This window comes from Crassostrea angulata, chromosome 8 (assembly GCF_025612915.1).
Source record: "Crassostrea angulata isolate pt1a10 chromosome 8, ASM2561291v2, whole genome shotgun sequence".
NCBI classification, from domain to species: Eukaryota; Metazoa; Mollusca; class Bivalvia; order Ostreida; family Ostreidae; genus Magallana; species Magallana angulata.
This window is the reverse complement of record NC_069118.1, coordinates 6,032,685-6,055,330: the sequence shown is the minus strand read 5'-3', so window position 1 is coordinate 6,055,330 and position 22,646 is coordinate 6,032,685. Positions and strand designations below refer to the sequence as shown.

Genomic DNA, 22,646 nt, shown 5'->3' with positions numbered 1-22,646 from the left:
GTGTACACTGTACATATTATTAAGGTTTTGCACGTAATACAAGTTTAGTTCTGGCGATTTTCTTTAATTAGGTGTATTCATTCGCTACACAGCCCCTAACAAATTATCGTTTGTCCCGACAAGGGTGCCTTTGTTTGCTTGTAATACCATACAGTACACAGGTTAACCAAATTCCCGTTTCGCACACATTTTTTCGATACCTGATTTTCAAATGTGTGGAAAACGGGAATAAACCGTTCCAAACCTTTATTATTCGATTCAATTATTTGTCTCATTTGAAATTAGCCTTGCGGGGGTATTAGTCCCATTAGGACAGTACTAGTTAATTCTTAAGTTTACATCTGTCCAAAAGAAAGGTGAGATCCGCGAGATGTACGAACTTCATTTCCTCGCGTTTTATTAAGGAATATACAGTAACTGTCATATCCTTCAGAAATTCACGAAGACATTGGGTCGTTTTTGGCAACAAAGACAATAGTTTACTGAAACTTTACACGGAAAAGACCAAGCAGATTTTTTATGCTTTATTATTAGTTTGTGTATCATAAAAGGTTTTGTTAGATAGATATCGGTAATAGATTAACGACCTTGAATTAAAGATAATATTAGGCTAAAGCTTTGTCCATAGAAAAGAATGCAGATTAGCCTATAAATACTGGATCTATTCTATATGACATGAAGATGTATTGTTCACAAAGTTGTACATTCTGATAAAGCAAATATCAAGAAATAGGTGTCCATTTTTCAGCTGCCGAGTAATGTTAATAATATTTTTTCAACAAGTAATTAATCTAACTGAACTAATTGAGTTAAAGTTTGTCCTAATCCTCTTCCTCTTTTTCCACATTCTATTCCTCCTCCTCATCCTGTTCCTCTTTTCCTCATTCTATTCCTCTTTTCCATCGTCCTCTTCCTTGTTCTCATCGTCATCATCTGAAAAAACAAAATCCTTCTCCTTTTCTTCTTTATCTGGGTCCCCTTCTGATACCCTGTTGTCATCGTCACTTAAAACCTTCAATTTGTAATCCAACTCTACAAAACAGAGCAATAAATGTGAAGTTAAAATGCAACCCCTGTTTATGTTGATATTTGCTTCGAATTCCGTGAAGGAGAGTAATTGGCTTTTGTTGTATCAGCTACAGACAGACCTTTGGGTTTGTTTTTGATTTCTAGTTTCTCCAGCTCCTCTCTGTCGTAATCATTCAGTGTGAGCTGTACGACATTGTCGTCTATCTCTGCAAGAAAGCTTTTCCCGTCAGTCCCTGCAGTCATTCGACCAAACTGGAAAAAGAAACATCGCGTGAATGGTGGAAGGTGGCCGTTGCCAAAACATACATGTTCCTTCTATGTAATACTAGTAGCTGCTTTCAAATATCCGCTTCAAAATTTGTATTCTATGTTCGTAAAGAAGGAAGGGATTCTGAATTTACAATATTTGCATTTCTTTTCGGAAACTACCATCGTGATTTATTTTTACAACGACATGTGATTGATTCAAAAGCTTTCATGAGTTATGACGGTTACTATATAGTAATTTATATAATTTGGTTCCATACTTTGCATCACAACACATTTACATTTACAAACATATTTCCTTATATGAATCTTCAGAATAGCGAAAACGTTCAATTTTGTATGAATTTCTTCTAAACGTCACAATGATCATAGCACGCGCTTATCGCTTGTTGTTTTGAATATTGTTTTAAAAAACATAAAATTTCGGTAATGTTAACAATTCTGAACGGTTTTTTTTTCAAATGTAAATACATGTACATGTAAGTAATAAATAGCAGTTTTAAAAAATCGTCGGAATTTGATCTTGCATGGTTGGTATGTGATCAAATCTTCTGAAAAGCCCCTCAGACGTCACTGGACTTAATCACGTGACCAATCAAGTTCATAAATTCGATCACATGACTAACAATATCCCGGTAAACTTTTTAACTTCCATCTTATTATTGAAATTCCAATGACATCATCTTTTACCTCTCCAACAGTTCAAATCATGAATCATGAAAATATATTTACCCTCTTACAGCTTCTAGTACATGTATCATTATTCATACTTTCAAGTTTTAAAATATTCAATTCTTTTCCTTTTTTACACTTTATATTAATTAATTACCAATGGCACAATAAATTTCATTTTTATACATATGCACCACGATTTCTGACCTGTTTTAAAAAGATAAAACGTACGTTTTTTTTCTTTACGAAATAATAGTTTATTTAAGCATTGTATCATTATTTTTTGAAAGATATAGTCTCATAACTGCAGCGGTGTGTGCATACAAATTGAATAACTCGCACTAGCGCGTTATGAAAATTTGTATGCACACACCGCTGCAGTTATGAGACTATATCTTTCAAAAAATAATGATTAAATGCTTATATTTACATTTTTTTAAACTTATTTCCTTGTCTGCAAATGTGATTTTTACGTCAAAATTTCTGTTTTATCCTAAAGGTAAGTTCAAATTAATGGAAGAGCCACTGTAACAGCCGCAAGCGTGAACTTTGATTCTCGCTTGTGACGTTGCATTTTACAGCGTTCAACGTTTGTGACGTCATCATAAAACTAGACATTCTAACCTTTGAGTACCCTGTGTGTGTTACGGTCTTATAACTGCAGTGTCTTTTCACACACTTTACATGCAAAAAATATTTGGAATGTAAATATAGCTTAATATAGTTTAACATATCTTAAAATTTTGAGTAGATTTGATGGTTAATTTGTTGACCATCCAGTCTCCTTGATATAAATAGACTACCAAACATTTTATCTTACTCACGCACCACAATTTCTGACCGGTAGGTGGCCATGCACTCCCAGCTGTCCACGTCCCAGATCCTCATCAAGTTTTCCTCCTCCATGTCACAGTAAGACATCAGGAAAGTACCCCCCGGCGCCATCACTAGGTCAAGCACATCGGTATGGCCGCTCAGCTTCATGTGAAGTTTGCCTTGACATATAAATGTTAATTAGTTTTTTTTTTTTAAGTTTTTGAGCCTGTAATTATTTCAGAGTAGAAGTTTAAAGCAATATGAGCTGTATTTTTTTTTTTGGAATTTTATTTTAAATTGCTGCTAAAACCTGCTGGTATGACAAGTCTGCATATAACTTAAGGAAGGAGTCTTTTCTGGGTTTCGACTTGTCAAACGTAAATTTGATTAATTGTTCATTAAATCAAGATGAAAGGAAATTAAAATAGTATATTTTTCTTTCTTTTTTACTATCATACAACTTGGCATAGAAAATTGTATTCAATGTTTAGAATGGAACAAGGACTATATTTTTGGCGTAGGAAAATATCACATGTTGCGCAATTCAGAATTGCTGCAGATTATATATATATAATGAGTCTGTTTTAGCATTTTAAAAACAATAACAATAATGTTGGAATTTTTTTTACTAATGTGAACTAATAATATGATACTTGGGTTTCAGAATATGTTTTTAAAATATGATTTGCCTATCAAATAAAATTTTTATAAGCTTTTTAAAGCGCCCATTCTATACATTGATTTTTGTGGAAAAATCACTAAAATCAGTTTTTCTCTCTTATGAAACGGTCAATATATTAGCTTTTCTGTCAATTTATATCTTTATATAAAGTCTTCATAATACATTAAAATTAGAAATGCTTTATTATTGGAAGCATGAAAAAAAAATCAAAATTTCTTCAAAATTTAAGAAAATTAGAGGAAATGCGGGCTAAGCAATATCAATTTTAGTATAAATATTTATTCCAATTTAGTAGTATAAGCTGATAGACACTCTCATGGTCTATGATTTCATTGAAGATTTGAATCTTCAAATCTTAAACAAATGTCTACAGAACTATAAAGAGCTACAATATTTTTATCACTCTTTACGTTGAGGGAAAAGGTAGTGACCTTGACCTGACCTTTATCCGAAAACAAAAAGGTCAAATTTAATTAAACTGATAGAATCATTAAGTAATATGATCCGTTTGACTGTGTCAAAATTTCATGCATTTCTTATTATAAGAAGTATGTTTGATAATGAAAAGACTCCATCCTTAAACCTTTTTGACGATTAATAAGATTTTAAAACATCAGTAACTTTGTCAAAGGAAATATTTTTCTTATAAAGAATATATATATATATCAAATCAATTTTTGTACAGGACGACAATAATTCAATTTTGCTCCAAATAAGGCTTCTTAATGGTCTTTTTCACAAAAATATGGCTAACAGAAATTTAAAAACCATGAAATTTTTGTCATTTTTGTAGAAAGTACATTTTAGTAAAAAAAAATTCAACATGAAAAATGCAGCTCATATTGCTTTAAACTATGTGAATTAAGTTTGCCTTTGGTTTACTCTAAAACAGCAAGGAACATGAACAAACGATGAACACAAGTATTAGAACGTCAATATAATTAACACTTGATCAAGATTCATTTCAATGCAATAAAAACAAAGAAAAATATGCCTGTCTTTACATTCTTTGGTTCTAGCAAAGACGAAAGTTCTCTCGTCATATTCAACGAAGAACTATTATAATAGAAGTGCCGTTTGTTGGATGTAGGCAATTAAATTCGTTTTCCTTAAAAAAATGTATAGCTAAAGCCCATTCTTTTCCCCCGCGTATCAGTCTCTCTCGGCTTTCTATTTTATTTGAAAACTGTTTTCATTTCATATTATTGAGTATTAAATCATAGTCGATATGTACATGATTAATATCTTAATTGGTTTTGGGACCAGGCATCTACCATACGTAACAGTTTCGTACATGCTCAATTTGATAATTCAATCCAATTTTACATTTTCCTCTTTTTTGGAGATTTCGTTGTTGGTGGATCCATAAAATCTTCAGAATAAAATAATTTCAAAGGCAGGTGTAAAAATATAATAACGTATTGTAGTATCTTCTCAGAACTGAATTATTTTAAAATCAACGGAAATGGAAGTCAACACTTCTATAGACATTAAACCAAAGCTTTATCATGTACTGTGAACAATGGAAACTAAACATTGTATTACAAAAAGTAAAGTAATTTTATTTTCGCATCTTCCGCCCTCGTTGTCAGGGGAAGATTTTAAGACTAGACAAATTCCAAAAACAAGAGGCCCATGGGCCACATCGCTCACCTGAGGAACAATAGGTATGATAAAATCAGCTTAATGGAGTCTTAATACAAACTATCTGGACAATGTACAATAATACATGTAGATCCTGTATAAATAAAATCCATTTCCCCTGGATATTCTTATGTTTATAATCATTAGTCCCTTTTCTAACAAGATGATTTTATAGTCATATCATATGTTGAGTATTACAGTTCTCAAAATGATCCTTAACAATAGTTTATATATTAGATATAAACGTACATCAAACTCTGAACCTTCTCGGGAGGCCAAAGAATTGTCCTGGGGCCAAAGTCTTAACAATTATAAAGAAACATCTGGCTGATTAGTTTCTGAGAAGATTTTTAAAGATTTACCCTATATATTCCTTTGTTAAATTTTGACCCCCTATTGTGGCCCCACCCTACCCCTGGGGATCATGATTTTCACAACTATGAATCTACACTACATGAGGATGCTTTCACACAAGTTTCAGCTTTCCTGGCTGATTAGTTTCTGAGAAGAAGATTTTTAAAGATTTACTCTGTTTATTCCTATGTAAAACATCGACCTCCCATTGTGGCCCAAACCTACCCCCAGGGTTATGATTTTCACAAATTTGAATCTACACTACCTGAGGATGTTTCCACACAAGTTTCAGCTTTCCTTGCTAATTAGTTTCTGAGAAGAAGATTTTTAAAGATTTACTCTATATAATCATGTTAAACTTCGACCCCCCATTGTGGCCCCATTCTACCCCCAGGGGTTATTATTTTCACAACTTTGAATCAACACTACCTGAGGATGCTTCCGAAGAAGTTTCAGCATTGCCGGCTGATTAGTTTCTAAGAAGAAGATTTTTAAAGATTTACTTTAAATATTCCTATGTTTAACTTCGATCCCCAATTGTGGCCCCACCCTACCCCCGGGGGTCATGATTTTCACAACTTTGAATTTACACTACCTGAGGATGCATCCACAAAAGTGTCAGCTTTCCTGGCTGATTAGTTTCTGAGAAGAAGATTTTTAAAGATTTACTCTATATATTCCTATTTTAAACTTCGATCCCCCATTGTGGCCCCACCCTACCCCCGGGGGTCATTATTTTCACAACTATGAATCTACACTACCTGGGGATGCTTTCACACAAGTTTCAGCTTTCCTGGCTGATTAGTTTCTGAGAAGAAGATTTTTAAAGATTTACTCTATATATTCCTATGTTAAACTTCGATCCCCCACTGTGGCCTCACCGTACCCCGGGGGTCATGATTTTCATAACTTTGAATCTACACTACCTGAGGATCCTTCCACACAAGTGTCAGCTTTCCTGGCCGATTAGTTTCTGAGAAGAAGATTTTTAAAGATTTATTCTATATATTCCAATGTAAAACTTCGATCCTTCATTGTGGCCCCACCCTACCTCTGGGGATCATGATTTTCACAAATTTGTATCTACATTACCTGATGATGCTTTCACACAAGTTTCAGCTTTCCTGGCTGACTAGTTACTGAGGAGAAGATTTTTAAAGATTTACTCTATATATTCATTTGTTAAACTTCGACCCCCCCCCCCCCCCATTGTGGCCCCTCAGGTGAGCTAAAAAGGTTAAGTTTACAATACAATAAGTTGTTAAAGTTGGTTTCTGGAAGAACAGACTTCGAAAATTTTCTTAATAAATATTGACAATTTTATTACTTTTTTAAGCTTTAGTTTTTAAGATCTGTGTACAAACATAGAATTGTGAGCAAATCTCTGTATCTTGCTTATAATTAGAAGCTTAACACTCAAATATGGTTAGTAAATAGAAATTGTAAACAATTAAACACAAGAAACATGCACTACATGTATAACAAATAAAGAACACAATTTATTTTTTCGAAATGAATCATATATATACATGTATATACCTACATATTTCCGTCAGCGATATCAAACTCTATTTAAACTGAATAAACTCGAAAAAATGCCGAGCATCTCAACAAAACCTATTGAATTAATCTACATGTACCATTACGCAAAAGATAATGCCGAATTACCGATAGAATGAATTTTATTTCAGTACCCCTACATCCGATTTTGCTTAATTTGCGCAGGTGAACAGTTAACTGTTTGATTTACCGAAGTCTCTGTTTGATTTGATACGTAAAAATCACGAAATACAGACGATAGTTTCCAGGTTACAAAGCATAATGAGAACGAAACGAAAATCAGAACAAGCTAACACCAACGTCATGTGTGAAAACTGTCAATGCATTGAAATATTTAGCCTCAATTTACTTCACAAAATCGGCACCAATATATTTTGTATGTTTCAAAATTTCCCTTCATACGCGAACTGTTGCACAACAAGCAAATTCATCATAGTCAGATCGACCCTTTTTCGTATAATGTCATGGCTGCTTTAAACAAAGAACCTCGTTTTAGAAGTATGGAATCATTTTACCGGATGCCGAACCCGAAGCTATTAAACTCATTGAAACACGCATTTCCTTTATTATTATTTTCGTAATAACTCAGATTTGAAACAGAATTACCACTTAATTTTTACAATTTATATTTTCCTTCCCATAAGGATAATTTATGCTAAACTAGGTTGAATTTGCTTCGGTAGTTCTTGAGAAGAAGGTTTTTAAAAATGCACCCCCCTTTTTCTACAGTTTCAAGGTTTTCGCCGCTTTGAATACAGATCAAACTTTTATTTCTGCAATTTATATTCGCCCTCCCATAAGGATGCTTTGTGCCAAATTTGGTTGAAATTGGATAAGCGGTTTTAGAGAAGAAGTTCAAAATGTAAAAAGTTTACTGACGGACAGACGGACGGACAGACGGACGACGGACAAAATGTGATCAGAATAGCTCACTTGAGCTTTCAGCTCAGGTGAGCTAAAAAATAAATTATTTTGCTAAATAGAGTATCTATCACACAACCGTCTAAACGAATTCAAGACGGGGCTAGTCTGTGAAGTGAAGAGGGGCAAAAATAACCCCTCACATACAGGTAATGTGGGGAAAATAACTACATACTAGTTAGTAAACAGGGTTATTTTCTCCCCGTGTAATGTTCGCCCTTTTACACTCGCAAGCAACTTCGCCCCGTCTTGAATTTGCCCAGACACAGTTGTGTGTTAAGAAAGATAATTTGAGACATTGAAATTCGCCCAGTTTTACATTCGTCGGCTGATAACGAAAGCGAAAGGGGCGAAAATAAAGCGGGGGCGATATTTCCCTGTATACAGTATACTTTACTGCAGTACTGACCGAGTTTGAGGTCCCAGAGTCTGATGGCTCCATCCATGTACCCCACGGCTAGCAGCTCGTCTTTTATCACCTTTGTGTTATACATTTCCAAATCATTCATTGACTTGCCCTGCTGTTTGTAGGACTTGAGTTCTTCTTCATCGAAAAGGATCGAGCATGTCTCTGTAAACATAAAGCTTAATGTTCAAATCCGTCTGTGGTGGTAATATTTGTTGATTTTGTTTTTATTGTTTAAAAATAATCATGAATTTTTGTGTGCTTAAGGGTAATAAGCCTTTCTAAAAAAAAACTTAACATATTGCATTATTGTAATTTTATATTAAATACTGAAATATTGCATTATTATACTTTTATGTTAAATACTGAAATCTGATTGGTTTAGACGCAGTTGATAATCCGTTCTATTACCCTAAGCCTTAGCAACAAACTTGGCAACAGGTGACACAACGAATTGTTACTTGCGCGTAAATTATGCGCGTACAGTTCGCCGTAAAATTAACTTCATTTCTATTTAAAAGCAGTGAAATTTTCTCTAAAATTAAGACATTCAGTATGATAAAATAAATGTGCCTGTTTGGAAGGATAACTGTTGAAATTGACACCCCTCGAAAACCATTGTCAACCTCCGCTTCGCGTCGGTTGACAGTGGTTTTCGAGGGGTGTCAATTTCAACAGTTACCCTCCCAAGCAGTCACTCTTTAGGGTGTTCCGTTTCCAACGTTTTTGTTAGGTTTGTTAGGTTTCTTTTTCTCTTTTTTTTAACTACTATTATTATTCTTCTTTTTCTTATTATTTTTCATACCCCCGCTCCGGAGGAAAGGGGGTATACTGTTTTACCCTTGTGTGTCTGTCTGGCTGTCCGTCTCTCCGTCCATAGCAAAAATTTCTGTCGCATTTATCTCAGCAACTATTTATCGCAGATGCTTGACATTTTTACACAGTGTTTGTATAGGCATGGCATATCATGGGATATATTTTTGTACCAATCGGACGTCAAATTCCTGTTAAATGACGACTTTGCTTATTTTTAAGATTTCTCAGCAACTATTTATCGCAGATGCTTGAAATTTTTACACACTATTTGTTTTGGCATGCCATATCGTGGGATATACTTTTGTACTAATCAGACGTCAACTTCCTGTTAAATGACGACTTTGTTTTCTTTTAGCAAAAAATTTCAAACAATTTTTTGTCAAAGAATTCTCAGCAACTTTTTATTGAAATGTTTACACAGTATTTGTTTAGGCATGCCATATCGTGGGATGTATTTTTGTACCAATCGGACGTCAACTTCCTGTTAAATGACGACTTTGTTATTTTTAGCAAAAATTTTCAAACAAATTTTCGTCAAAGATTTCTCAGCAAATGTTTATCGCAGATGCTTGAAATTTTTACACAGTATTTGTATAGGCATGTTATATCGTGGGATGTATTTTTGTACCAATCGGACGTCAACTTCCTGTTTAATGAGTACGTTGTTTATTTTTGCCAAAATTTTCAAACAAATTTTCCTCAAAGATTTCTAAGCAGCTATTTATCGCAGATGCTTTTTTTACATTCTATTTGTTTTGGCATGCCATATTGTGGGATATACTAGTATTTTTGTACCAATCGGTTGTCAGCTTTCTGTTAAATGTCGACTTCGCTTATTTTGCATATTCACATCAGAGCGGGGGTATCACTAGTGAGCATTGGCTCACAGATATCTTGTTTAAGGTACTTCACTACACCGAGACTTATACTTTTTAAGACACTATGTCACAAGATGGCGATTAAAATGTTTTGTTAAACTGTTTGTATCAATCGATTCTGATGTATATCGTCATAGCTCAGTGATTAAAGTATCCGGCTTGTGAACCACAGGTCATGAGTTCGAATCCACCTGGGGCTTTTGTTTATGTTAACTGAATGAAATTTTTAAAGATATAATTTTTTTCTAAAGTTTCGCATTTTTTCGCCTATTTGACATATATACTTCTTATCCATCATGCTTTCTATCATAATAAAGTAATTTTCTGCTGATTTGAGAAACAATTTCAAAGTGTAGTGAGGCACATTAAAAACTCAAATATCTCGAATATGCTATGAATTTTTATGAAATTTTTTGGAATAATACAAAATATCAAGATCTTTTAACACGAACATTTTTGTTGATGACGTCACTTCCGGTCGGCCGTTATATTCTTTTTTCTTTTTTTAAAAGTGACTGTGTGCTCCCTTTTTTTCAAATACGATTTAAGATAGAACATTGAAATTTTCAGGAATAATTTATTTTTGAATTCTTAGTGCCGATCAGGTCCGCTTAAACAGCATTTTTTTTAAACCGTGTTTTAAAAAAATTTTCAGATAAAAAAATTTACAATTTCTTTTCATTAGAATATGTTTTAAACTTATCAAATTTTAATATGAGCTGGTCGTCCGTCACTTCCAGTCGACACCGGAAGTGATTCCAAAATTTCAATTTTTGGATTTTTTTAAGCATATACGTTTTGTAGACATTTTTGTCCTGAATACAAAACTAAAAATCGTTTTAGAATCGGAGAACGCATTGCAGAGATATTGCAGTTTTAAAATGACCTTTTCCGGAAATCTCAATATTGAAGCGTAGATCAAAAAATTAGTTTGACAGAAGTTAATATAGTACCTGGTACCAACATTTTGATTTAACCATATCATTTTTTTATAATCAAACGGAAGAACCACTTGTTGTTCGCAACGAGATCGTGTCTAATTATATAATAAATTTTGCTTCAGTGTGAAACAATCAATATTTTCTCATAGTTTATATTTTTTCCTGTAATTTTCCCCGTAAATATTGGTTTTAATTTTCGCAGTGCATCTAGTGCAAATCATCGAAAAGTTAATGCGATTAATTAGCTTCAGCTAACATTAAAACCAATTATACCTTCTTCCTTGTTCCAAACAAAAGGAGTTGTTACGTTGGGCCGTTTCAGTTGTACTGACCCTATAACGTACATCCCGTTTCTAGAAATGTCGATTTCCAACCCGATATCACTAACATCTTTTCCAATATCTTTGTCTCGCAATGTCTTTATCACTCTTTTCTTCTCTGCATCGCAGACTAGAAACGTTTCATCTTCGGTAACGCAAGCAATAATCTGTCCATCGGAAGAAGCCTACATGTAAAACATATATAAATTCATTCAAACTGTTAAAAATTGTAACCACGAAACGAAACTTCGATGTTGCTGCATAAAATGACAAAACAAAGCGAAGTATAAAAAGTGTACGTTTTTCAATGAATTTTAATAATGTTTTTCTTTCAAAAGTTAGGATGTCGAGGCGTATTTACAACACATGCCATAAAATAACTTTATAAACTGTTTTCACTGGCTTAGAAAAATAACACATTTGAACTTGCGTTTTAGGATTCAAGATTTATTGCATTTAAGAAAAATCCCGAGTGTCTTGTCTTTTTTTGTGGGGGGGGGGGGGGGGGGGCATAATAAATATTTCATACCACAAATGTTTCAACAAGATATTTTTTATCAGATGTTGATAATTGGATGATTTTTGTCACTTTTCCAGTTTTTGCATCGAAACATTTCAGGTTTTGTCTCCCTCGTGTCTGCGTAACTATTTCTAAAATAATAAAAACAACATTTCAATGGCAATATCAAAATCTATATAATAAAAAGTAAATAAGCCACATTGTTAACCTGAGTAATTTTTCTTGTGTCTTTTTATAGATTTTTATCACGAAACACGAAATGTGGAGAGGAAAAGGCGGTGAACATTTTGTAAAAAAAAAAAAAAATAAGAATGCATCTCCATAGATATCAGAGAGCTTGCATAATACATTTTTAACATCACACGTTTTCTTGAATTGTATAACGTAAAATTTAGAAAATGATTTTAGTATTGTTTTAAATAGTCATATACAGAATCTATATGATGAAAGAATTTCAGAGAATTTTGCTTTGACCTTGACCTATTACTTAGAAAATATCCCCCTGGCATAGAACGTCTAATTCAATCTCATTACTACATACAAGCAGTTTTGTTCAATCTGAACAATTAACCAAATAGGAAATAATCTATGGTCTAAAACTGGTTATAAATCTGCTTTGGCCTTCACGTTGACTTGGTTGAAGGTCACTGCACGCCATTAACCAAAAAGCTCTGTTTAAGAAAAGTATTAGCCAAAAAGGACTAAGTGGAGAGTATATATATGCTACTTTTAATCAAAGGCACTATGTGAGTGAAGTACGAGCCAGATTGAAGGAAAGGGAGAGAAGATATGCCCCGGACAAGGATTTTGCTATGACCTTTACTTTTGACTTTAAATATTTGTTCAAGGTCACTACTAGCTGCAGGTCTGTAGCTCCTAGTCTGAAAAAAATCGGATGGACGACCTGGGAGCTACAGTGCCTCCCACAGTAAACAAGAGGCCCATGGGCCACATCGCTCATCTCAGGAACAATAGGTATGATAAAATCAGCTTAATGGAGTCATAATACAAACTATCTGGACAATGTACAATAATTCATGTAGATCCTGAATAAATAAAATCCATTTTTCCCCTGAATATTTTTATGTTTACAATCATTAGTTCCTTTTCTAACAGGATGATTTTATAGTCATATCATATGTTGAGCATTGCAGTTCTCAAAAAGATCCTTAACAATAATTAAATATATGGGATATAAACCTACATCAAACTCTGAACATTCTTGTGAGGCCGAAGAATTGTCCTGGGGCCAAAGTCTTAACAATTATAAAGAATCATCTGACTGATTAGTTTCTGAGATTTTTAAAGATTTACCCTATATATTCCTTTGATAAACTTTGACCCCCCCATTGTGGCCCCACCCTACCCCTGGGGATCATGATTTTCACAACTTTGAATCTACATTACCTGAGGATGCTTTCACAAAAATTTCAGCTTTCCTGGCTGATTAGTTTCTGAGAAGATTTTTAAAAATTTACTCTATATATTCCTATGTTAAAATTAGACCCCCCCCCCATTGTGGCCCCACACTACCCCCGGTGGTCATGATTTTCACAACTTTGAATCTACACTACCTGAGGATGCTTCCAAACAAGTTTCAGCTTTCCTGGCTGATTAGTTTCTGAGAAGAAGATTTTTTAAAATTTACTCTGTATATTCTTATGTAAAATTTCGACTCCCCCGCCCCATTGTAGCCCAACCCTACCCCAGGGAGTCATGATTTTCCTAACTTTGTTTCTACATTATCTGAGGATGCCTTCACACAAGTTTGAGCTTTCCTGGCTGATCAGTTTCTGAGAACAAGATTTTTAAAGATTTACTCTATATATTCATATGTAAAACTTAAAACCCCCATTGTGGCCCCACCCTACCCCCGGGGGTCCTTATTTTCACAACTTTGAATCGACACTACCTGAGGATGCTTCCACACAAGTTTCAGGTTTCTTGGGTGATTAGTTTCTGAGAAGAAGACTTTTAAAGATTTACTCTATATATTCATACATGTATGAAAAATTTCGACCCCCCCATTATGGCCCCACCCCACCGCCCGGGGGTCATGATTTTCACAACTTTGAATCTACCCTACCAGAGGATGCTTCCACACAAGTGTTAGCTTTCCTGGCTGGTTAGTTTCTGAGAAAAAGATTTTAAAAGATTTACCCGATATATTCATATGTTAAACTTCGACCTCCATTGTAGCCCAACCCTACCCCTGGGGGTCATGATTTTCACAACTTGGAATCTACATTACCAGAGGATGCTTCCACACAAGTGTTAGCTTTCCTGGCTGATTAGTTTCTGAGAAGAAGATTTTTAAAGATTTACTCTATATATTCCTATGTTAAACTTAAATCCCCCATTGTGGCCCCATCCTACCCCCGGGGATCATGATTTTCACAACTTTGAATCTACACTACCTGAGAATGCTTCCACACAAGTGTCAGCTTTCCAGGCTAATAAGTTTCTGAGAAGAAGATTTTTAAAAATTTACTCTATATATTCCTATGTAAAACTTCGACCCCCCCATTGTGGCCCCACCCTACCCGTGGGGGTCATGATTTTCACAACTTTGAATCTACACTACCAGAGGATGCTTCCACACAAGTGTTAGCTTTCCTGGCTGGTTAGTTTCTGAGAAAAAGATTTTAAAAGATTTACCCGATATATTCATATGTTAAACTTCGACCTCCATTGTAGCCCAACCCTACCCCTGGGGGTCATGATTTTCACAACTTGGAATCTACATTACCAGAGGATGCTTCCACACAAGTGTTAGCTTTCCTGGCTGATTAGTTTCTGAGAAGAAGATTTTTAAAGATTTACTCTATATATTCCTATGTTAAACTTAAATCCCCCATTGTGGCCCCATCCTACCCCCGGGGATCATGATTTTCACAACTTTGAATCTACACTACCTGAGAATGCTTCCACACAAGTGTCAGCTTTCCAGGCTAATAAGTTTCTGAGAAGAAGATTTTTAAAAATTTACTCTATATATTCCTATGTAAAACTTCGACCCCCCCATTGTGGCCCCACCCTACCCGTGGGGGTCATGATTTTCACAACTTTGAGTCTACACTACCTGAGGATGCTTCCACACAAGTGTCAGCTTTCCTGGCTGATTAGTTTCTGAGAAGAAGATTTTTAAAGATTTACTCTATATATTCCTATGTTAAACTTAAATCCCCCATTGTGGCCCCATCCTACCCCCGGGGATCATGATTTTCACAACTTTGAATCTACACTACCTGAGAATACTTCCACACAAGTGTCAGCTTTCCAGGCTAATAAGTTTCTGAGAAGAAGATTCTTAAACATTTACTCTATATATTCCTATGTAAAACTTCGACCCCCCATTGTGGCCCCACCCTACCCGTGGGGGTCATGATTTCCACAACTTTGAATCTACACTACCTGAGGATGCTTCCACACAAGTGTCAGCTTTCCTGGCTGATTAGTTTCTGAGAAGAAGATTTTTAAAGATTTACTCTATATATTCATTTTAAACTTCGACCCCCCATTGTGGCCCCACCCTACCCCGGGGGTCATGATTTTCACAACTTTGAATCTACACTACCTGAGGATACTTCCACACAAGTTTCAGCTTTCCTGGTCTTATGGTTCATGAGGAGAAGATTTTTGAAATTTCTCAAAAATTTTCATAAATTCCTAATTATCTCCCTTTGCTAAAGGGCGTTGTCCTTGATTTTCACAACTTTAAATCCCCTTAAGCTAAGGATGCTTTTTGCTAAGTTTGGTTGAAATTGGCCCAGTGGTTCTTGAGAAGATGTTGAAAATGTGAAAAGTTTACAGACGGACGGACGGACAGACAGACGGACGACAGACAAAATGTGATCAAAATAGCTCACTTGAGCTTTCAGCTCAGGTCAGCTAAAATCTGCAATTAACGGCTCTGAAAACTTTTTTCAGACAGAAAGCTGGACCTGCATCTAGGTCATTACACACCCGATATTCATAAGGTCTGTTTATTTGATGTATGAGCCAAATTGGGCTAGATGGAAAGTATTTATGCTCTGAAAAAATAATTTTTGCGCGGTCCTATATGACCTTGGCCATGACCTAAAACTTTGTTCAAAGTTACTGCACACCCTAGACACTATGTGAATGAATATGTGCTAGATTGGTCCAACGGGAGAGAAGATATGCCCCGTCAATATTTTATTGATAATTCTGCAATGACCTTAACCTTAGACTTAGAAACATAGTTCAAGGTCACTGCACACCCTTTACCCAAAGGCACTTTGTTGGTGAAGTATTAGCCAGATTGGGCCAAGGGGAGAGAAGATATGCTCCGACAAGCAATTTCGGACGGACAGACAGACGGACTGATATCTTTGGCGCCCTCAGAGCGAGGCCCTAATTATCACCTCATAATTTTCAAAGAATTATTTCTTTTAACTTATATTAATATAAAGGACAAGAGCGTACAAGGCCTGACAAATCCCCCGTACCCAGGATATTGAAATCGCACATGAACATAAAAAAATCTTTACATTTGAAATTGTGCATCAGTACATGTACATGTATAATATAGAACTGCATTCTCTGACAAATAAATCATATACATTAATAAATGTACTTGGTACTTATCTTCTTTGTTTAATTTGATGCTTTCTACGCATTACAGCACGACCACATATCGTGCTAGCACTATATTTATCCGACATTGTATGTACAGAACATGAATATTACGTAATTGATGTCATTATATAAATGGTATTACAAATCTTTTTCATAATAATCCAATAAAAAAGCAAAACATATTTTACTTAAAAGCAAATGAATTAAAATTAAAACGCCGTCTATACGATTCGAACACCATCTCCATTGAGAAGGATGGACTACGAGCCTCCGCTTATCATAGTGAGCTACGTTGACACATTTGAGTTCAGGTTAATAAATTTAACTCTTTGACAATAATTTATAAAGTAAAACGTTTTTGGTGAAAATCACAAATTTGACCCATTATGGGTCTAGACTCCATCTTAATAAATCAATAATAAAAATCAAATAAAATTATTCTTTAAATAAAAGTACTTTTAGGATGGAGTCAGGACCCATTCATACCGTATTTTACAATTAAGTACAGCGAATGATCCAAGATATAGGCAAAAAACTATGTGCAGTTTAATTTGGAAACATATACCTGTTGTGTTTATAGAATGAAAGTACAATATTGACTCCCATCGTGGAATTTATGATAAAAACAATGCATACAACTCAAAAATTAATGTTTTAACTTAAATTGAAATTCTGTCGTCTTCATTGCTAAGAGTGGGGGATATACAACGCCTTGTACGTCCCTGTTCTTTCAGCAACTGTAAATGTACGATTAAATATTTGAATGTAAATAAGCAAACCATGCTTGCGCTTCAATTACACGTCATTTGAAATTATTAGACTGTATAGTACAAATCAATATGTAGTGTAATCACAGGCAAGGGCACTGAAAAATGTAAATATTTTTTGGTAAAAATTGGGATTTCTGATGCCATGGTTTTGAGAATATTTTTAAACGTCAATTGACACATCCCATGTGATTCTTTTTCTTTTCGAAAAGTGTTAAATATTTCACCTTGATACGCGACAATTCCCTTGATAAAAGAGTGATTTGTACCAAATTTATTTGTCCTAGTGGCAAGAGAGAATAAGTTTGAAGTGTGAAAAGAACACAGATGACTGACAAGGGTTGATCAGAGGCGCCCTCATGACCTCCCGTTCCAGGTGAGCTTTACGGTAAAATGGTATCGCATTCATCATTGCTTTATGTTGCTAACCATTGCCCCCATTAATAGCCCGCACTTCATAAAACGGAGCTAAGAATCCCTCAAATTCTGTAACAATAGTAGCTGTTTCCAGGGATATGGCCTTCAGTTTGTCTTTTTTTGTGCTCACTATAAGTGTGTCGTCATCGTCCAGGAGAACCTCTTCAGAAACATTGGTGTCCTAAACGAAATTCATTGATTTACACACGTTTTATTGATCAAAATCGAAAGGATTGGGAAAAATGTTCTTACAACTTACAAGTTCCTCTCCTCATAAAATTCAAGTAATTGTAAATATCAATACATTCATCTTGCTTTATAAGCAAAACAATGCATATTTTTATCATTTCGCTGCATTTTTACGTGTAAATTCAATGCATCAAATCACTTACCAGAGCAATCCGTTTGATGACGTCGTCTTCAAGGAGATCATAGATTTCATATATACCCGTTGTCTGTGCTTTATCCTGGCGACGTATGAGTGCGTAACGGGGGTTCTCCATTGAGATGATTTTTCTAAATAAGTAAAGTAAATCAGCAATGACAGAAAATGTACTGTTAGTCTGTATATAAAAAAAGTTTGTCGTTATTCTATCACTTTGCTCAATTATCAAAGACATTCCATAAAAATTTTTTTTTAAAGTAATGTTGCCTTATTGTTTTTCCGTTGCAATAAGAGGATTTTGTCCTTTGTTCTCACTTCCCTCTCTTTATGTCTAAACACATTTATAGATTTAATATGTAAATACGAGTGTAATAGTTGAAATATATACCAAAAAATGAAAATGATGTCCTCCACGACATACCCTAACTTTTTATACGGAGAGTATGACAAAAGTACAAATTCATTAAGATGGTTTATATTGGAAACGTCAATAAAGATAAAAAATAAATCGAATTCAACTTGATTTTAGATGATAAGATAATTCGCTTAGAACTATCGTTGAGTCGAGTTTAGTTTAACCATTTCCCCCCATAAATATTGCTTAAAAACATTGAAATTAGAAGAATACAGACGTAAATGATGGACTGTATTAAATAAAGATTGCCATATCTTATTGCATGTAGATAGGTGTAAAAACAACAACAACAAAATACAGCCAGCTAAAACAAACTTGAAGCGTTTTGATGTAACCATTGGAATTGCTCGTTACAAACATAACTATGATTGCAATAATACGACTGTGACCTGATTCTGTTGCTCTGTTGCGGAAGTTTGTTTTGGACGTCCTTCCTCGCTCTGTCCCACACCCTGAGGATGTTATCCTGGGACCGGGTAACGAACAGCTTTAGGTCACATGTCCTTACATCCACCAGAGAGATTGAGTGCGGGAAATGGGAAGACACGTCGCTGCCCGTTTCGTTTGATATACAGACAATTTTATCGTTACAGACTACCATGGATCCGTACAGAGAGTAAACCTTGTCGAGACGAAGCAAATGTTTTAGAGCTGAAACAAAATAGACATTAATGATCTTCTAAAATTGTTTAGTCTTAAACCGATCGATTTATCAGGTACCCGATCAGTTGCGAATGAACGGTTATCTACGGCGGAAGGTGGCGGAGTGTTTTAAGTTACCTTCAAGAGTTCGTATTTCATTCAGATTTGCAATATCCACCAACACCACATTGTCCAAGCCTATGTGGATGATGATGTGGGTCTCGTCAGACGTTATCGCCATGCTGTTGATGGCTTCATTATCTTTCATCTTCACGACACGGGAAAATGTATCTTCTCTCACATTATACACACAAAGACATCCCATAATCTCACCCGTAAATGCAACAAAATTTTCAGATCCTAGGAAAATGATTTCAAAATCAGTTACTTAATTTAGACCCAACAATAAAATGCATAAGAGGATGTTGCAAAAAAGCTGAAATATTCCCTGACCCTGAAAGAGCCTTTGAATATCCGTATGACTTGAAGAGTCATATCTAAATATCGACACATTACGTAGACGTATATATTTACATAATGGGTGTGTTCCGTGTAGGCAGTTGTAATTATATCATCCCATGTTTCTTAAATATCTAGATATTTTGAATGGTTTTATGTTTGGTTTTTTTTTTTTTTTTTGCTTTTTACAACTTGTACATGTATCATTGAAGTGATACGTACATAAAAATGTTTTAAAATCCCTTGATACATGTTAGAAGAAAATGTTTTATCATAATTCAAATTTAAAACGGGGACTTCACACAGTAAGTAAAAAAATTCAAGGCGCATGCAAACTATTACATTAACTAGCGTTTATCATATGCTTGAATAACTTTATTCTGACATTCTTAAATTATCTATTTATTTTAATTTTACTATTAGCATTACATTATTTTGTCATGCGATTAGAAGAAAAATGTATAAAAAGAATTCGAATTGTTTTAGGATTCGAATCCTATAAAAAAAAAAAGTGGGACACGGTTACAATCTATTATAACTACGCTACCCCTCGACTACCAGTAATCTCGACAGGACTTAAAGCTGGAGAATTTTAGATTTCAAAGGGTATAATGATTTTTCCCCCCAAAAGTTAGATTTATATAAAAAAAAAAAATATGCCTCTATCAAACAAAAATCGGAATGGCAGCTTTCCCTACACAATGAAGAGGTCGATCCAGCATATACTTAATTTTAAGATTGAAAAGTTGACATTTAATATTATCTCATTTAACATGGTTGACCCAGTTACAAGAACCTATCCGAACTGCATTTTATCCTCTTCACTAATCACAGTTGCACTTAAATTCGTAAAAAATAAAAACAAATTACCGGAAATGCACTCCAGGCTGTTGGGTTTGAGTTTGGGTGGCAATTCTTTACGTTTCAATTCACTTCCGGTCGTAGCATCCCATAAGACGAATTCCTTTTCACCAATGGCAACTATGTAGCTTTGTTTGTGGCCCGCAGTTGTTACCGCAATGGCTGGAAACTCAATGGTATACTTGACGTCCCCACCTGAATTGCATCCATATATTTTATCCTGGTACACCTGAAGGAAGATTTCTCCGTCTACCGCAAACTCGGCCTTGCATATTTTAGATTGCATGGCGAGAATGGACTTGATCTCCTTCCCCGCGTGTACGTCCCACGTCTTTATCAGATTGTCTCCCTCACTCGCTGAAATGTTTAAAACTCAAAATTTGTTTGTTTGGTTTAGGATGATATTTACTCAGAATGAAAAAAAATTCCACTGATGATAATGAAAAACCAACTATTGTGTGTTATAGATCTTACATGGTAGTACTATTCTTCCCTTTCAAAAAAGTAGGTCAATGACCTTGTTTTTAAGTTAATGGTCATTGAATATTTTTTGAAAAGTTATGAAAAATCCATATAAATTTTACCCTATGATTGAGATTTTCTTAAATGTGAAAATAATACAAACTGCTTAACTCTTTAACAAATGAAATACAGTTTATGAATGGTAGTGACATTAAATAGATACAAAGCAATAAGTTTTCATTCATATTCTAGTCCGAATTTCCTCTATCAGTTTTCAAACCACTACCCATTTTTGATTTAATATAACAAAAAAACTGAATGATGATAATGCTAAAACATTTATAGTATTAAACTAAGTATATTGACCTTTCTCTGCTGGCATAAAATCTATATGAGATCAATGATCAAAATTTTGAGGTATGGTGTCTTTTATCATTTTTAGACATTTTTCAATATTTTTGTAGTGTGTGCCATACGATTATCTAAACGAAAAAGCAAAATAAAACCAACCAAAAATATGCAAAATTACGTTGACTAACAAATAAAATCTTAACTTTAAATATTACAGTTCTACCAAAAATATTTCAGTGGAAAACAAAATTCATTTCATAAATACTTTTTGTATTGAAAACAAATTTTACTCATAAAATTGAACTTTAATTTTAACAATCCGGATTTGAGAACGCAAACCCTGAGTAAACAACGTCCTTAAATAAAAATAAACAGTCAGCAAGTTTTAAAAAGTTAAACGGCTCACTGCGATATGAACTTGGTAGGTCACTTGATCAAATCATGCGAAGCCCAAGGGTTTCTCAGAAAAACTGGATCACGTAAATATCCTTTTAAAGGTTTGGGTTTTTTTTAATTTTCGTACTGTTTTATTTAAAAAGAACGTCTTTTGGCATTTGATAAGACATTACCGATAACATAATGTATTACTTGCAGCAATTTTAAATAAAACTTTAACCACAGGGGCATCGTATTCACCACACTCTATGATATACACATATTATTTATATGTATGTCATGGAGTGTAGAGGGGATACGATGTCCATGTGCTCTAACGTGCTGTGGTACATGTAGCATACTATCCATTACCAGTAAGCGCCACCAGCTTGCCCTCGGGATATTGATGCAGGTCTAAGCTATCGATTACTGAGTTGTGCCCAGTGAGGGTCCTGACCAGTTGACCCCCGGGCTTCTTCAGCAAGAAGTGGGAGCAGAGGAGGTAGGGGTACGGGCTCTGGCGGCACTGTGTCAGAAAATCTTGAAGACCCTGGGGATGAGTGAAAATCAAAAGGTAACATACGATTCTTTAACTCTCAGACCGTTGTTAAGCACTGCTTTAAGGTGGTAAATGTATCCTTCTTTAAAAATATTCTTACAGCATAGATACTTTTATTGTTTGAGACAATTGTGCACATAAGTAAAACAAGAAACACAATCAAATGAACATAAGGAGTAAGATGAAAAATATTTCCTCGGAAGAAAGGTAAATCACATTTTAACATACATGTATATTCAATGTAGTTACATTTAAACCAAATGACTCTAAGGGCAAGTCTACTTTTGCTTTATTTGTAGGTCAACACAAGGTCAGCGACCATTCGACCTACCTGTATGTGTTCCAGGCGATCCAACAGGTGCCCGGGCAGTTGGCGGGGGTCCTGGGTGAGGGCCGCGGCGGAAATGTTGATAGCCTGGGACAGGGACCGTAAGTCCTGCTCCCCTGGGAACAGACTGATGGTCAGGTCAAAGTCATCCAACAAGTCCCTGATAAAGGCGCAACGACAAAATGTTAGGGCAAGAT

General features: G+C 34.9%; 1 protein-coding gene across 1 annotated transcript in view; it reads right to left on the bottom strand.

Moving 5' to 3' along the window:
- Window positions 1–509: 509 nt before the first annotated feature.
- The window catches only part of LOC128161574 (NACHT domain- and WD repeat-containing protein 1-like), a 33,643-nt gene continuing 11,506 nt past the window's right edge, over window positions 510–22,646 (bottom strand). The window contains exons 16-28 of the mRNA XM_052824887.1: window positions 22,453–22,609; window positions 21,935–22,112; window positions 20,384–20,731; window positions 19,193–19,414; window positions 18,802–19,063; window positions 18,005–18,128; window positions 17,625–17,793; window positions 11,836–11,957; window positions 11,260–11,491; window positions 8,355–8,516; window positions 2,797–2,963; window positions 1,149–1,281; window positions 510–1,032 (exon numbers count right to left, since the gene is read on the bottom strand). Of these exons, the coding sequence (XP_052680847.1) occupies window positions 887–1,032; window positions 1,149–1,281; window positions 2,797–2,963; window positions 8,355–8,516; window positions 11,260–11,491; window positions 11,836–11,957; window positions 17,625–17,793; window positions 18,005–18,128; window positions 18,802–19,063; window positions 19,193–19,414; window positions 20,384–20,731; window positions 21,935–22,112; window positions 22,453–22,609 (2,422 nt within the window). The 3' untranslated portion in view covers window positions 510–886. The remainder of the gene's footprint in view (window positions 1,033–1,148; window positions 1,282–2,796; window positions 2,964–8,354; window positions 8,517–11,259; window positions 11,492–11,835; window positions 11,958–17,624; window positions 17,794–18,004; window positions 18,129–18,801; window positions 19,064–19,192; window positions 19,415–20,383; window positions 20,732–21,934; window positions 22,113–22,452; window positions 22,610–22,646) is intronic.